Consider the following 14,466-nt stretch of genomic DNA (forward strand, 5'->3'; position numbering starts at 1 on the left):
ACAGGATAGAAGAAATATTGCTGAAAATTTTGTTACAGAGTCTCTTTAAGGCAAAGGACAGACTTAACTTTAGTGAAACAGAGGTTTATTAATGTATAAAGCAGTGTTAACCACTTCAGCCTACAGTGTCGAAAATCATATGCATCCGAGCAAATTTCACCTCCCATTCATCCGCCAATAACTTTATCTCTACTTATTACAATTAACTGATCTATATCTTGTTTTTTCCACCACTAATTAAGCTTTCTTTGGGTGGTACATTTTGCTAAGAATTTTTTTCTAAATCCATTTTAACAGGAAGATTTAGAAAGAAATGGAAAAAAAATCATTATTTCTCAGTTTTTGGCCATTATAGTGTTGAAATTATGTCCCTAACACAATTTATGGCGCCGATATTTTATTTATAAATAAAGGTGCATTTTTTCAATTTGCGTCCATCACTATTTACAAGCTTATAATTTAAAAAAAATATAAGATACTCTCTTGACATGTATATTTAAAAAGTTCAGACCCTTAGGTAACTTTATTTTGTTTTTTTAATTGTAATTTTTTTCTTTTTTTTTTATTAAAAAATGTATTTGGGTAATTTTTGGTGTGGGAGGGAAACAGATAATTTTAAATGTAAAGTAATGTAATGTAAAAAAATGTATGTGGGTGTAGTTTACTATTTGGCCACAGTCAAAGTCCTGGAGTGTACGATCACGCTACCAGGAACTATAAGGAGGCTGTAATTTTTTTTATTTGCAGAAATACTGCGCTCTTTGATTAGAAAGCGTTGTTTTTTTTCTTCGGGGGACTTAGATCGGTGAATGGGAATTATATTCACTCAGGGCCATGCCGAGGCAGAGGCGAGAGAGGCTCCAGCCTCAGCCTCAGGGCGCAGTGTAGGAGAGGGAAGGGGATACATGGCAATGACTGCAAGCCAGATAACTAGATATTAAGGTGTTATGGGCCCTGGGGCGCCTCTTAGTAATAGCAATCAGTGTGTGACGGCTGGGGTGGGGGGGATGGAGGGGCGCACTTTGGGGTCTCAGCCTTGGGTGCTGGAGTACCTTGTCCCAGCTCTGTATTCACTGATCGGGGGGGTAACGGAGGCAGCGAGAGCACGCGCAATCGCACGCCTCAGGCATCGAGAGCTGCACAGTCTATCTGGATGGATATATCTGTCCAGATAGACTTAAAGAGAACCCGAGGTGGGATTTAATTATGTTACTGGGGCACAGAGGCTGGTTGTGCACACTAAGACCAGCCTCCGTTGCCCCATGGTGTGCCTCCATGTCCCCCCTGAGCGCTCGGGTCAACTGAAAGAGGTGGTTAAACCAAATAATTTTCTGCATTCCACTATTTGTCACTATGGTGCCTCTTTAAAGGACTTCCAATGTGAAAATAAACCTGGGGCTTCTTCCAACCCCTTCAGCAGTCCCGGCCCTCCTCCATTTCCCGGTTGGCCGCCCACAATAATGGTGACCTGCCGGCGGGGACAGCTCTTCTGCACCTGTGCGCCCCGTCATCTGGTGCATACTGCGCCTGCGCACAACTACTGCGCAGGCGTAGAATATCTGCCATCATTGCGGGCGGCTATCTGGGACCCCGAGGATGGACTGAGACGGCTGCTCGGGGCTGGAAGAAGCCCCAGGTGAATAAAACGAAGATTTTTATTTTCGCATCAGAAGTCCTTTAAATGTTTCTGAATGGATCTTAAAGAGTACCCGAAGCGGCTTTACATTATAGATTATAGGACACAGAGGCATGTTCTCTGCCCAATGACACGACTGTGTCCTTCTGGGGCCGCTGCCAGCCTCCCCTGGGCTCTGCTGTGACCCATCTAAAATGCTTGTCGCTAGCCTCCTGTTTGCCTGCCAGCCATCAATCAAGAGCTCCCCCGCATTGCCTCTCCTGCATCTCTCCCCCGTGTCCTCTTCTCATTCCCCCGCCTCCTCCAATCGGCAGCTAAGTTGTGACCCAGGAAGTACTTCCGGGTCGTGGCCATCTTGGATTCTGAGGATTCAGTCATTGGAGGCTGCAGAGGAACGAATGGGGCCACGGAGAGCGGCGTGGAGTGGGGCAGAGGCATCCGGGAGGTGGTATGGAGAAGGTAGTATGTTTTGGTGGATTTTTTCTGTTTTTTTAAAGCAGCCTTGACTTTTTAAGTCCAGGCCTGTGATGGCCTCACAGCAAGTACTGGAGGGACACATGTTTACATTCACCTTCCCCCAAGGGAAAAAAATATTCTTTACTTAAGATACCTGAACATACACAACTTAATTTGAAATTCTGCTTTATTTCCAGTCTGAAAATGATGAACGAATAGTGATCTATGACAGCATTGGGCCAAATATCTGCATGGGGGACCACAAGGTAAAGTCTCGACATGTTCATTGGAATGTTTACCTTTAGTCTTGATATATGGGAAATCAGCTGAGAGCATCTGTAAACCTGGGAATACTATGGTGGAGACAGCACAAGTAATCAACTTTCCAAACTCGATAGCACAGGCTCCCTGCATAACAGCTGCTCAGACCTCAATTCAGGGTACTGCTCCTGTTCCTACAGTCAGAAGTATAGTTTGCAGAACCAGTTCTGGGGCCAGTTCTCACAGTGGAGACAATCCGTGTTCTAGAACTTCTAGTTCATTCGTGGGCACTGAAGTCCTCCAGTTAGGCTTTTTCCACACAGACGGCTGAGCTGCACAGTTACCATGCAGTTCAGTTGCCCATCTGCCAGGTAACAAGTGTCTTTCACTTGCAATTTAATTCATCAGAATGGCAGCATTTGTAACCGTACATGTCAGCATTTGATATATGGGGCTTGATTCACAAAGCTGTGCTAACCTAGTTATCACGCCTAAAGACTTTTGGGCGTGATAAGCATTGCACTAAGTAGGTTAGCACCGCTTTGAGGGAAAAACTTGCGCGCAAAGTTTTGCGCGTGAAACGTCACACAGGGTTTAATGGCTACACTGTGGGCGGTGCTGTAACAAAAGAAGAATGAATGTTACGCAGTGCTGGAAGTAAGTAACACATACTACTCCCTACCCTACTCTGCATATTGGGGATGGGGACAGTGACACAGACCACCAGACTCCCACCTTCACCTCTCGCTGTGGCTATTGTTACACTTTCCCTAATCTTTATATACTTTCCCTTATCTCTCCATTGTCTATAGGCGTGCTGTCCAACTTCATGGGCAGGGGGCGTGTCTAGCACCAGCTTTTTCAGCTGGAGGGAGCATCAATGTTCTGGGTCTGGGGGTGGAGCCAAGTGCTAACAAAGGGTGAGCCTGCCAGGAGAGGGGGCGTGAAACAAAAAATAGACCGGGAAAGCGAGTATAGCCCGGGGGGGGGGGCCACATCCAGCAAGCGGGCCGTCAGTCGTATAGCCCTACTCTGTATAGGGAAAACGTACATTTAAAAAAGGCCCAAGTTCAATTAGGCACAGATGTACCGCTTATAGGCGTGGGTTAGTAAATTTACCGATATTCTACGATGCATCTTTACCATTAGTAGAATAACGGTAAATTAGCTGATATTGTACTGTGACTTAACCGATACCTAACTCACATTAGTCCGCAACCCTACTGACATCTGATCCTAATCTCCTAGCCATAACGAACCCCCTGCCTATGCCTAACACTAACCACCCTCTACCTATACCTAACACTAACCTCCTCTACCTACCCCTGTGACGGGGTGGCAGGCATAGTGCCCATGGGTGCTTTGGCCCCCATGGCACGGGCTATGTCTGTACGCCTCCAGATATGCCACCGTATAGTTGTTGCCAAGCACACAATGTATATCATGGATTTATTCCCCCCCCCCCCCCCCCCCCAAAAAAAGGAAGAGAGTCTGAGAAGAAATGTGCCCATGCCTTTGTAGTGTAAGGTTTTTTCCATGTAGCTTTACTTACATTTATACTCTTTTTTTTCTTTTTTTTTAAACTGGGACAAGATGTCTCCTAACCATATGCTTTTTCTAAGTTGCTTTACCCTTCTCTCCTCCTCTTTTTGTTAGGTGTCTCAGCTGCATTGTCGTAAAACAGGAAATACTATGGTGACAATTGTCAAAATACCTCAGGGCCGGTACACATGAGGAAGTCCTCTACTCAAAATATTTAGGCAAAATTACTAGATTGGCCATTTATTGATATGACTGATCATAAACGACATAGAAATGGTTTCTTGCCATAGTAAAAGATCAGATCCGTGGTAAATATGAATTGGTTTTGTACACATCACGTGATTATGAAAACAATCTATTGCGGTGTACAGACGATTGAAAGGATGAGCCATAGTGCATGTTTGGCATCCACATTTAATTGGCCATGAAGTTTGTGAGTTAGATGGCTTGCCCTCAGCTCCCCTCATGTGCACCAGGCCTTAGACCTGATATAATAAATGTTCCTCACAAGAGATGTTTTGTTGATTTGAGTTGAGTATTATTAAACCTATGTTAAGTCGGTAGAATTTATATCAAGTACATTTTTGCTTACTGGGGAAAGGAAGTGTAGTACTTTGATAAATAAGACGTGAAACATCTCCTGTGACTGTGGCAGAGAAACATTTTTTGAATCTAGGTCCTTGTAACTGTTAAGAATGAAGCAACCCTGAAAAAAGTTAGATACTCGCATATGTATAGGGGAGGTTTTGGATCCAGTAGAGCCTTCCTGGTCCTCTCTCCAAGTGTTCATCCATTGGAAGGTTTTTGAGCAACTTCTCGACTACGCCTTTGGTAGTCCAATTGAAGGCTTCTGAAGTCTTCCGATGAGTCCTGAAGGCATGGAACTTCAACCTGAGATGATGGACTGAGAACATGGAGAGACAACCAGTAAGGCTCTAGGGGATCCATAGCTTTCGCTCTACATAGCCAAGTATCTAGCTTTTCCAGAGTGTCGCCTCAGTATTTCTCTAAGCACGAAATAGATCATCTAGTAGGTAAAATGAATGTAACGCTACCTTGTTTTTTTGTTTTTCTATACAGCCTGTCTTCCTGTCCTTCCGATTAGCCGCCGGGGCAGGTAAAGCAAATGCACATGTGCACAAGTGTTGTATCGTGCAGTGATGTGTTGGTAAATATCCTTTCATTTTTTTTCCCGTTGTTTACAAATAATCCTGTTTAAAGTTCAACTCCAAGTTCGGCAAAAAATTAGTCCAAAATACTCGCCACACAATACCTACGTGTTGAGTATATTACAAAAAAAAATGATAAAAATATTAAGATAATTGTTTGCGCTTATGGAGCTCTCTCCCTAGCTTTCGAAGATTTTTGTTTTTTAGCAGACTTTTTTTTTAACCCATTAGCAGCTTCATCCGAGTTATTTTGTTTAAGATAAGTGTTCTGCTTTTGACCTCAGTCTGCAGAACTCGTTGTGCTGTTAATTCTTGGAATGCTTTAATCTCTCTCTACTTGCAGAAAATATAGAAACTGAAATCATAAGTCCTCTGTTATTGTCTCACACTGCCCCCTAATGGCAAGTGGCCATAAATACACTTCACAGCAGTACTAATTAGAAGCAGGAAAAAAAGTGCTAAAATACATTAACCTGAAACACTTGCAAGCATCTAAATAAATTGGCTGCTAAAGGGTTAACAGATTGTGACGCAGTGCCCCATTTAATTACCACAAGGCCCAGGGTGTGATTGTGCCTATTACAGACAACAATAAGGAAACCGTGCGGTGGTGGCACCACCAATACTCGCATACATATGAACTTGCCGCCAGGAGACTTGGGCACAGGATACAGCCGGTACATGACTTATCCTGCTGCTGCACAAGTTCCCTGCGGCGTTAATTACTATTCCCCCTCTAGGTCCATGTGGATAGTGGGGAATTATTGCTGGAAGCCGAATTACAGTGTTTTAAAAGCAACTTCAGCTCCGTCTCCTGACGGCGCCAAAGTTACTGACTGTGCGCCACTATAGCAGTAATTCCTATTACGGCTTATGGTGGCGCCGGCTGCGCCCAATTTTCCTGCAGTGTTTTTACAGAGCTCGCCAATACTCTTGTCTCTGATAGACCGAGAGACGGATGTTTACATAGATTATTTTTTTATTGCGTTAAATGATGCACCACTGTGTAATAGGAGTAATATTTGGAGTCCTTTCTACCAAGCTTGGTGTTCAGCATTATATCCTGTTTTTGTTTTGTTTTGCTGTGCCTAGTTGTAGTAGTATTAATATTTATTTATTTTAAATGAAAGTTTGTGTTTCAGTTTTTCATACTTAATAAAACCTTCTTGCCTCCGCTACAGGGAAAAGATGCCAGCCAAGTGAAAAGATCTATCGTGAGACCACGCTGTGAGGACCTACTGCCTGCAGTAGAGCAGATCCCTCCATGTATAGAGCTGCGCAGATAAACCCAGGTCCTCATAGCCCCATTTTTTTAATTATTTTTTTTTTGTAAATTATGGATCATCTACTAGGCTTTCATCTTCCCAGCCAATCTCACATACCTCACTTTCCTACAACGTAATAGAGCATCCAGTAGAAACATGTATATATTTTTTACATCACTGTTGTGTTGCCAAAACGCTAGCAGACCATACATATCACCACAAGCTCCTGTTTTTGTTTTTTGTTTTTGTTTTTTTCCTCTTACCAACGACAACATGGGGGACAGACTTGCTCCTTTTGAGGTTTAACAGCCTTTTGGATCATCGTCAGCCCTGTTGTGCACCCTCCTTAGTATTACGGTGACCTACAGTGCTGAAGGAAACGGGATTGCCCAACTTTACCCGTCCACTACAAGCTGAGGAAGTCAACAAGGACCTCCTGTCACGTTTCACATTTTTCCTGCATATTTTTGTTTTTTTTATTTTTCTCAAAGACTGAAACTCTAATCAAGTTGTAAAAGGCTTAAAGCCAAATGCAACGTGGGGGACGTTTACTATTACCAATCAAGATATTGATGGTTTTCAATGTGTTTTTTTGTTTGTCAACTGCGGCCTGTATCCCTAACGTTAGACTAGCTAGGGGTGTAGCCACTAAAGTGCAATAATAATTATCATTTTAAAGTGACCGCTCAGATGAATAGCCATTACTGAGCGTCACACTTTATATAGAGACAGCCCCAGTCTGTATTCCCTTCCCCCCCACCTCTATTTTTAGTGTTTTAAAAAAGGATTTACTACACTGCCATATAACATGGTTTGTTTGTGTAATTTCAAGTCACACAGCAGCTGCTTTCAACTTTTATATATATATAGTATATATAAATATAAAAAAATATATACTTTTTAAAAATAATTTATAAATCTTACCAAAACCTATGCTAAGTATTCTTTCCAGTACTGGCTTTGTGTGCCATATCAGTAACGAGCGTTCAGGAGTAGCCGTTTTAGATATATGTACATCAGCAACCAAAATTTCTGTGGAATAATCTCATTTTTGTGTCGTTCTCCTTGTTAAAGAAACACCGATAGTCGATACGATGCATATACAGTAGCAGTTTTCACTTTAATACTCTTGTAATAAATTATTTCTATGTCATATTAAGGACTGAATGTGAAGTTTCTAGGCAGGATTTTGGGTGTATCTTTTAAGGGTTTTGTAAACTATTTTTTTTTTTCAGTCTGTCTTTTGTTACTGTATCATGGTGCCAATTATTCTATAACCCAGTGAAGACATGGGAAGCATATCGTACATTATCTAGAATAGCCTATTACAGGTAGAAATTAGTTTTTAGAACATAGCGTTAAAAAAAAGTGTTTTTTTTTTCTTCCTAAAAAGGAAAAAGGCTGATCACTTTTGAATGGTACCCCAGAGTACGACACATTAAGGCATTTTTAAATGCCTGGGGAATGAAATTCGTTTTTACTGTTTGTTTTAATTCAGAACACTACAGTTCACGGACTAAGTGATTGCATTAGGTTGAGACTCCTACCTTGTTTCTAAATCACTACGTTAAAAAAAATATATATTATTTGTTGTCCGCTTAGAGTCTGTGTGGGCGGCTGCTAGATAGCTGCTGCGTACAAAAATGGCAGATGCTGCGTCATGTTGGTGTGCCATGTCTGTTGTACTCTTATCACGAGACTATGTTCATGCAAATGACTATTCCACTGATGGTTGTATAAGAACCGACTTTAAACAACATGCGCTATCTGGTTCTCAACTTCAAGCAATAAACTGTTCGTTGTGACAATTCCGGTTTATGTGTTTTTTTTTTCTTTGTCGTTTTTATGCCTTGTTGCATCATATTTTCACTTAATAAATATTCATGTTGCTGTATTTTATTTATTATTTTGTTTATAGGTACCCAAGATGATGTGTTGTGATGAGATAGACGTGTATATACAGTGCCAAACACACAAATAACTTAAGCTCCTTTTCTTCTTGAAAGATTTAACCTTCATATATACAAGTGAGGAACCCAGTTTGGACCAAAGCGTAATCCACACTCAAGGAATTACAGCCACAAAACTCTTCCCTGGAAGAGAACATCTTCTGAGTGCAGGGGATAGATTAAAAAAAAGTTATATTTCAGCTTCCAGGACACAGAAAGACTGTGTCAATTATATGAGATAATACAACATTTAAACATACTTCTTTTTTTGCTTATACACAGAGAATGATGAAACTACGATTATAAAAAAATATAATTCTCAGGAGTGGGACACAATTGAGCTCAGGTGCATCCTGTTTCCCCTGATAATCCTTAAAGAAGATCTATACTGGAAAAAAGAAAAAAGTTCCCCTGGGGGATACTCACCTCGGGAGTGGGAAGCCTCTGGATCCTATCACCGCTTCCCACGGTGGTCTCGCTGCAGCCCACGGAATGCACAGCTGACAATTTGTCAGGCTGTGCAATAGTTAACTTTCATGGCTCCAGCGGAAATAGCCGATCCCAGTCGAGTCCGCTCTACTGCGCAGGCGAGGTCTCCTGTCCCTGCACAGTAGAGCGGACTCGACTGAGATCGGCTATTTCAGAGTGGAGAGCCGCAACAGCGCCCTCGCTGGAGCCGGGAAAGGTAACTATTGCACAGCCTGACAAATTGTCGGCTGTGCATTCCGTGAGCTGCAGCGAAACCACCATGGGAAGCGGTGATAGGATTTAGAGACTTCCCTCCTCCCGAGGTGAGTACCCCTCAAGGGAACTCTTTTAACCACTTGAGGACCGCCCCCAGCCGATGGGCGGCGGCAAAGTCCGGGCCCAAACGACCACAATACGCCCATCGGCGGGGCGGCTGCGGGAGTGGCTATGCGGCGATCGCGTCATTTGTGACGCGATCAGCCGCCGGGGACTGGCTCCGCCCACCGTTCGCTGTAACCCGCCGGCCGTTCGGAAGCGCCGGCGGGTTACTAGCACCCGGATCGCCGCTGCACGCATGTATAATAGGCTTTGTAATGTATACAAAGCCTATTATACTGGCTGCCTCCTGCCCTGGTGGTCCCAGTGTCCGAGGGACCACCAGGGCAGGCTGCAGCCACCCTAGTCTGCACCCAAGCACACTGATTTCCCCCGCCTGCCCCCTGATCGCCCACAGCACCCCTTAGACCCCCCCCTGCCCACCCCCCAGACCACTGTTTGCACCCAGTCACCCCCCTAATCACCCATCAATCACTCCCTGTCACTATCTGTCAACGCTATTTTTTTTTTTGTCCCTAATCTGCCCCCTACTCTCTCCTGATCACCCCCCACCCCTCAGATTCTCCCCAGACCCCCCCCCCCCCGTGTACTGTATGCATCTATCCCCCCTGATCACCCGTCAATCACCCCCTGTCACTGCTACCCATCAATCAGCCCCTAACCTGCCCCTTGCGGGCAATCTGATCACCCACCCACACCAATAGATCGCCCGCAGATCCGACATCCGATCACCTCCCAAGTGCAGTGTTTACATCTCTTCTCTCCTCTAAACACCCACTAATTACCCATCAATCACCCATCAATCACCCCCTATCACCACCTGTCACTGTTACCCATCAGATTAGACCCTAATCTGCCCCTTGCGGGCACCCAATCACCCGCCCACACCTCAGAACGCCCTCAGACCCCAGCCCTGATCACCTCGCTAGTGCATTGCTTGCATCTATTTCCCCCCTCTAATCACACCTTGAGACACCCATCAATCACCTCCTGTCACCCCCTAGCACACCTACCCATCAGATCAGGCCCTAATTTGCCCCGTGTGGGCTCCTGATCACTCGGCCAAACCCTCAGATCCCCCTCAGACCCCCTTCCGATCACCTCCCCAGTGCATTGATTGCATCTATTTTCCCCTCTAACCGCCCCCTGAGACACCCATCAATCACCTCCTGTCACCCCCCCTAGCACTCCTATCCATCAGATCAGGCCCAAAACATCCTGTCATCTAAGAGGCCACCCTGCTTATGACCGGTTCCACAAAATTTGCCCCCTCATAGACCACCTGTCATCAAAATTTGCAGATGCTTATACCCCTGAACAGTCATTTTGAGAAATTTGGTTTCCAGACTACTCACAGTTTTGGGCCCGTAAAATGCCAGGGCAGTATAGGAACCCCACAAGTGACCCCATTTTAGAAAGAAGACACCCCAAGGTATTCTGTTAGGTGTATGATGAGTTCATAGAAGATTTTATTTTTTGTCAAAAGTTAGCGGAAATTGGATTTTTATTGTTTTTTTCACAAAGTGTCATTTTTCACTAACTTGTGAAAAAAAATAAAATCTTCTATGAACTCACCATACCCCTAATGGAATACCTTGGGGTGTCTTCTTTCTAAAATGGAGTCACTTGTGGGGTTCCTATACTGCCCTGGCATTTTAGGGGCCCTAAACCGTGAGGAGTAGTCTAGAAAACAAATGCCTCAAAATGACCTGTGAATAGGACGTTGGGCCCCTTAGCGCACCTAGGCTGCAAAAAAGTGTCACATGTGGTATCGCCATACTCAGGAGAAGTAGTATAATGTGTTTTGTGGTGTATTTTTACACATACCCATGCTGGGTGGAAGAAATCTCTCTGTAAATGGACAATTGTGTGTAAAAAAAATCAAAAATGTGTCATTTACAGAGATATTTCTTCCACCCAGCATGGTTATATGTAAAAATACACCCCAAAACACATTTTACTACTTCTTCTGAGTACGGCGATACCACATGTGTGACACTTTTTTGCAGCCTAACTGTGCTAAGGGGCCCAAAGTCCAATGAGTACCTTTAGGATTTCACAGGTCATTTTGAGACATTTGGGTTCAAGACTACTCCTCACGGTTTAGGGCCCCTAAAATGCCAGGGCAGTATAGGAACCCCACAAGTGACCCCATTTTAGAAAGAAGACACCCCAAGGTATTCTGTTAGGTGTATGATGAGTTCATAGAAGATTTTATTTTTTGTTACAAGTTAGCGGAAAATGACACTTTGTGAAAAAAAAACAATTAAAATCAATTTCCGCTAACTTGTTCCTATACTGTCCTGGCATTTTAGGGGCCCTAAACCGTGAGGAGTAGTTTTGAAACGAAATTTCTCAAAATGACCTGTGAAATCCTAAAGGTACTCATTGAACTTTGGGCCCCTTAGCACAGTTAGGCTGCAAAAAAGTGCCACACATGTGGTATCGCGTACTCAGGAGAAGTAGTATAATGTGTTTTGGGGTGTATTTTTCCACATATCCATGCTGAGTGGGAGAAATATCTCTATAAATAGACAATTGTGTGTAAAAAAAATAAAACAATTGTCATTTACGGAGATATTTCTCCCATCCAGCATGGGTATGTGTAAAAATACACCCCAAAACACATTATACTACTTCTCCTGAGTACGGCAATACCACATGTGTGGCACTTTTTTGCAGCCTAACTGCGCTAAGGGGCCCAAAGTCCAATGAGCATCTTTAGGCTTTACAGGGGTGCTTACAATTAGGCACCCCCCAAAATGCCAGGACAGTGAACACACCCCACAAATGACCCCATTTTGGAAAGTAGACACTTCAAGGTATTCAGAGAGGAGCATAGTGAGTCCATGGCAGATTTAATATTTTTTTGTCGCAAGTTAGAAGAAATGGAAACCTTTTTTTTTTGTCACAAAGTGTCATTTTCCGCTAACTTGTGACAAAAAATAAAATCTTCTATGAACTCACCATGCCTCTCACTGAATACTTTGGGATGTCTTCTTTCCAAAATGGGGTCATTTGGGGGGTATTTGTACTATCCTGGAATTTTAGCCCCTCATGAAACCTGACAGGTGCGCAGAAAAGTCAGAGATGCTTGAAAATGGGAAAATTCACTTTTGGCACCATAGTTTGTAAACGCTATAACTTTTACCCAATCCAATAAATATACACTGAATGGTTGTTTTTTTTTATCAAAGACATGTAGCAGAATAACTTTCGCGCTCAAATGTATAGGAAATTTTACTTTATTTGAAAAATGTCAGCACAGCAAGTTAAAAAAGTCATTTTTTTGCCAAAATTCATGTCTTTTTTGATGAATATAATAAAAACTAAAACTCGCAGCAGCAATCAAATAGCAGCAAAAGAAAGCTGTATTAGTGACAAGAAAAGGAGGTAAAATTCCTTTAGGTGGTAGGTTGTATGACCGAGCAATAAACCGTGAAAGCTGCAGTGGTCTGAATGGAGAAAAAGGCTCTGGTCCTTAAGGGGCGAAAAGACTGTGGTCCTTAAGTGGTTAATACAGAGTGTCTTTAAGATGTTTGTGCTTTGAAACTGCATTCATGTTTTTTAAAAACTGAACATATTTACTATGGGAATATTACATTAAGCTCTTGATTTATGAATAAATTCCCTAATGTGTATATTTAGTAGCTGATAGTAATGTTCAATCTTTAGTTTGAAGACTACTTTTGTTTAGAACACAAGTATTTCTGATCACTAGTCAAGTTTTAGTATCATAAAAACAGAAAACCTGGATAAAAAATACATATGTTTGAATAAGGTTAGAGAAACCGAGAACCCAATATAGTGTAGTATGTTCAGCATAAAATTAGTAAAGATAATTAGTGAGAAGAGTATACTCACAAACGTGGGTTACCACAAAGGCAACCACTCTAGATGCAGGTGAGGAGATTAAACCTGTCTTCACTCAGGATTAACCTCCTGAGCGGTATGGACGAGCTCAGTTCGTCCATCACCGCCGGAGGCTGCCGCTCAGGCCCTGCTGGGCCGATTCTCTTCAAATAAAAAGCAGCACACGCAGCCGGCACTTTGCCAGCCGCGTGTGCTGCCTGATCGCCGCCGCTCTGCGGCGATCCGCCGCGAGCAGCGGCGAAAGAGGGTCCCCCCAGCCGCCTGAGCCCAGCGTAGCCGGAACATAAAGTTCCGGCCAGCGCTAAGGGCTGGATCGGAGGCGGCTGACGTCAGGACGTCGGCTGACGTCCATGACGTCACTCCGCTCGTCGCTATGGCGACGATCTAAGCAAAACAAGGAAGGCCGCTCATTGCGGCCTTCCTTGTTTATTCTGGGCGCCGGAGGCGATCGGAAGAACGCCTCCGGAGCGCCCTCTAGTGGGCTTTCATGCAGCCAACTTTCAGTTGGCTGCATGAAATAGTTTTTTTTTAATTAAAAAAAAACCCTCCCGCAGCCGCCCTGGCGATCTCAATAGAACGCCGGGGAGGTTAAGTAGTCGCTCTCTGTAGATGAGAAAAAGGGTAGATCACCCCTCCACCAGGGGTGGACACGGTACAGCAAACGGGGAACAGAGGCGCCAGCAGGGTAAAAGTGGATAAAACCTTTAAAATTTGCTTGGAGGATGCGGTGGACTTACCTCCATATAGCAGACACAAAAGACTGTCTGTATAATAGTAATCACATTTATTATATAGTACCCCAAAAGTGCAACGCGTTTTGTAGGCCACGCCCGCTTCATCAGGCAATAAACGTGGGGACAAACAGAGTTTCAGCAGTAGCAGGAGTAGCGCCTCTGTGCACTTTTGGGGTACTATATAATAAATGAATTACTATTATACAGTCAGTCTTTCATGTGTGCTTTATGGAGGTAAGTCCACCGCTTCCTCCAAACAAATTTTAAAGGTTTTATCCACTTTTACCGTGCTGGCGCCTCTGTTCCACATATGTTTGGATGCTTGCTTGATTTATTAAATGCACCAACCACAAAATCATTCATGCGAAAAAGTACTGACCCAATTAACACCCGACCCCCCTTGTTTGCCCATGAACTACACATCTAACACATCTCAGTGGGATTCAAGACCAAACTTTGACTAGGCTCCACCAAGATATTAGTTTGTGCTATCGAAGTCATTCAGAGAAGGACTCATTTCTGTGGATAGCTCAAAGGGGGAGAAGGAGGCGCCCAGGGTATGATAAATCCGTTAAAAGCAACTACAATGAAAAAAAGTTTGAGGCGGCTTTCCTCAATGACACGTTCAAAATAATTTGTAACATAATTTAATATGCACTTGCAATGCATTTCGTGAGTGTTGGCCAACTTCCTCAGGTTTAACACAGTGCCAGAAAAAATTCAAGCAAGCATTTGAGGTGCCTCTCCCCCTTTGTGTTACCTTCCTTCCTTCAGGAG

At 43.6% G+C, this 14,466-nt stretch overlaps 1 protein-coding gene across 2 annotated transcripts in view; it reads left to right on the plus strand.

Moving 5' to 3' along the window:
* Positions 1-8,137, plus strand: part of INPP5A (inositol polyphosphate-5-phosphatase A) — a 614,694-nt gene extending 606,557 nt beyond the window's left edge. The window contains exons 14-16 of one of the 2 annotated variants that reach the window (XM_068255129.1): positions 2,290-2,358; positions 4,976-5,063; positions 6,246-8,137. In XM_068255129.1, the coding sequence (XP_068111230.1) occupies positions 2,290-2,358; positions 4,976-5,056 (150 nt within the window). In that variant the 3' untranslated portion in view covers positions 5,057-5,063; positions 6,246-8,137. The remainder of the gene's footprint in view (positions 1-2,289; positions 2,359-4,975; positions 5,064-6,245) is intronic. The other variant, XM_068255128.1, reaches the window with a different exon arrangement.
* The last annotated feature ends 6,329 nt before the right edge of the window (positions 8,138-14,466 follow it).

The sequence above is a fragment of the Hyperolius riggenbachi genome, chromosome 10 (genome assembly GCF_040937935.1).
Source record: "Hyperolius riggenbachi isolate aHypRig1 chromosome 10, aHypRig1.pri, whole genome shotgun sequence".
Lineage (NCBI taxonomy): Eukaryota > Metazoa > Chordata > Amphibia > Anura > Hyperoliidae > Hyperolius > Hyperolius riggenbachi.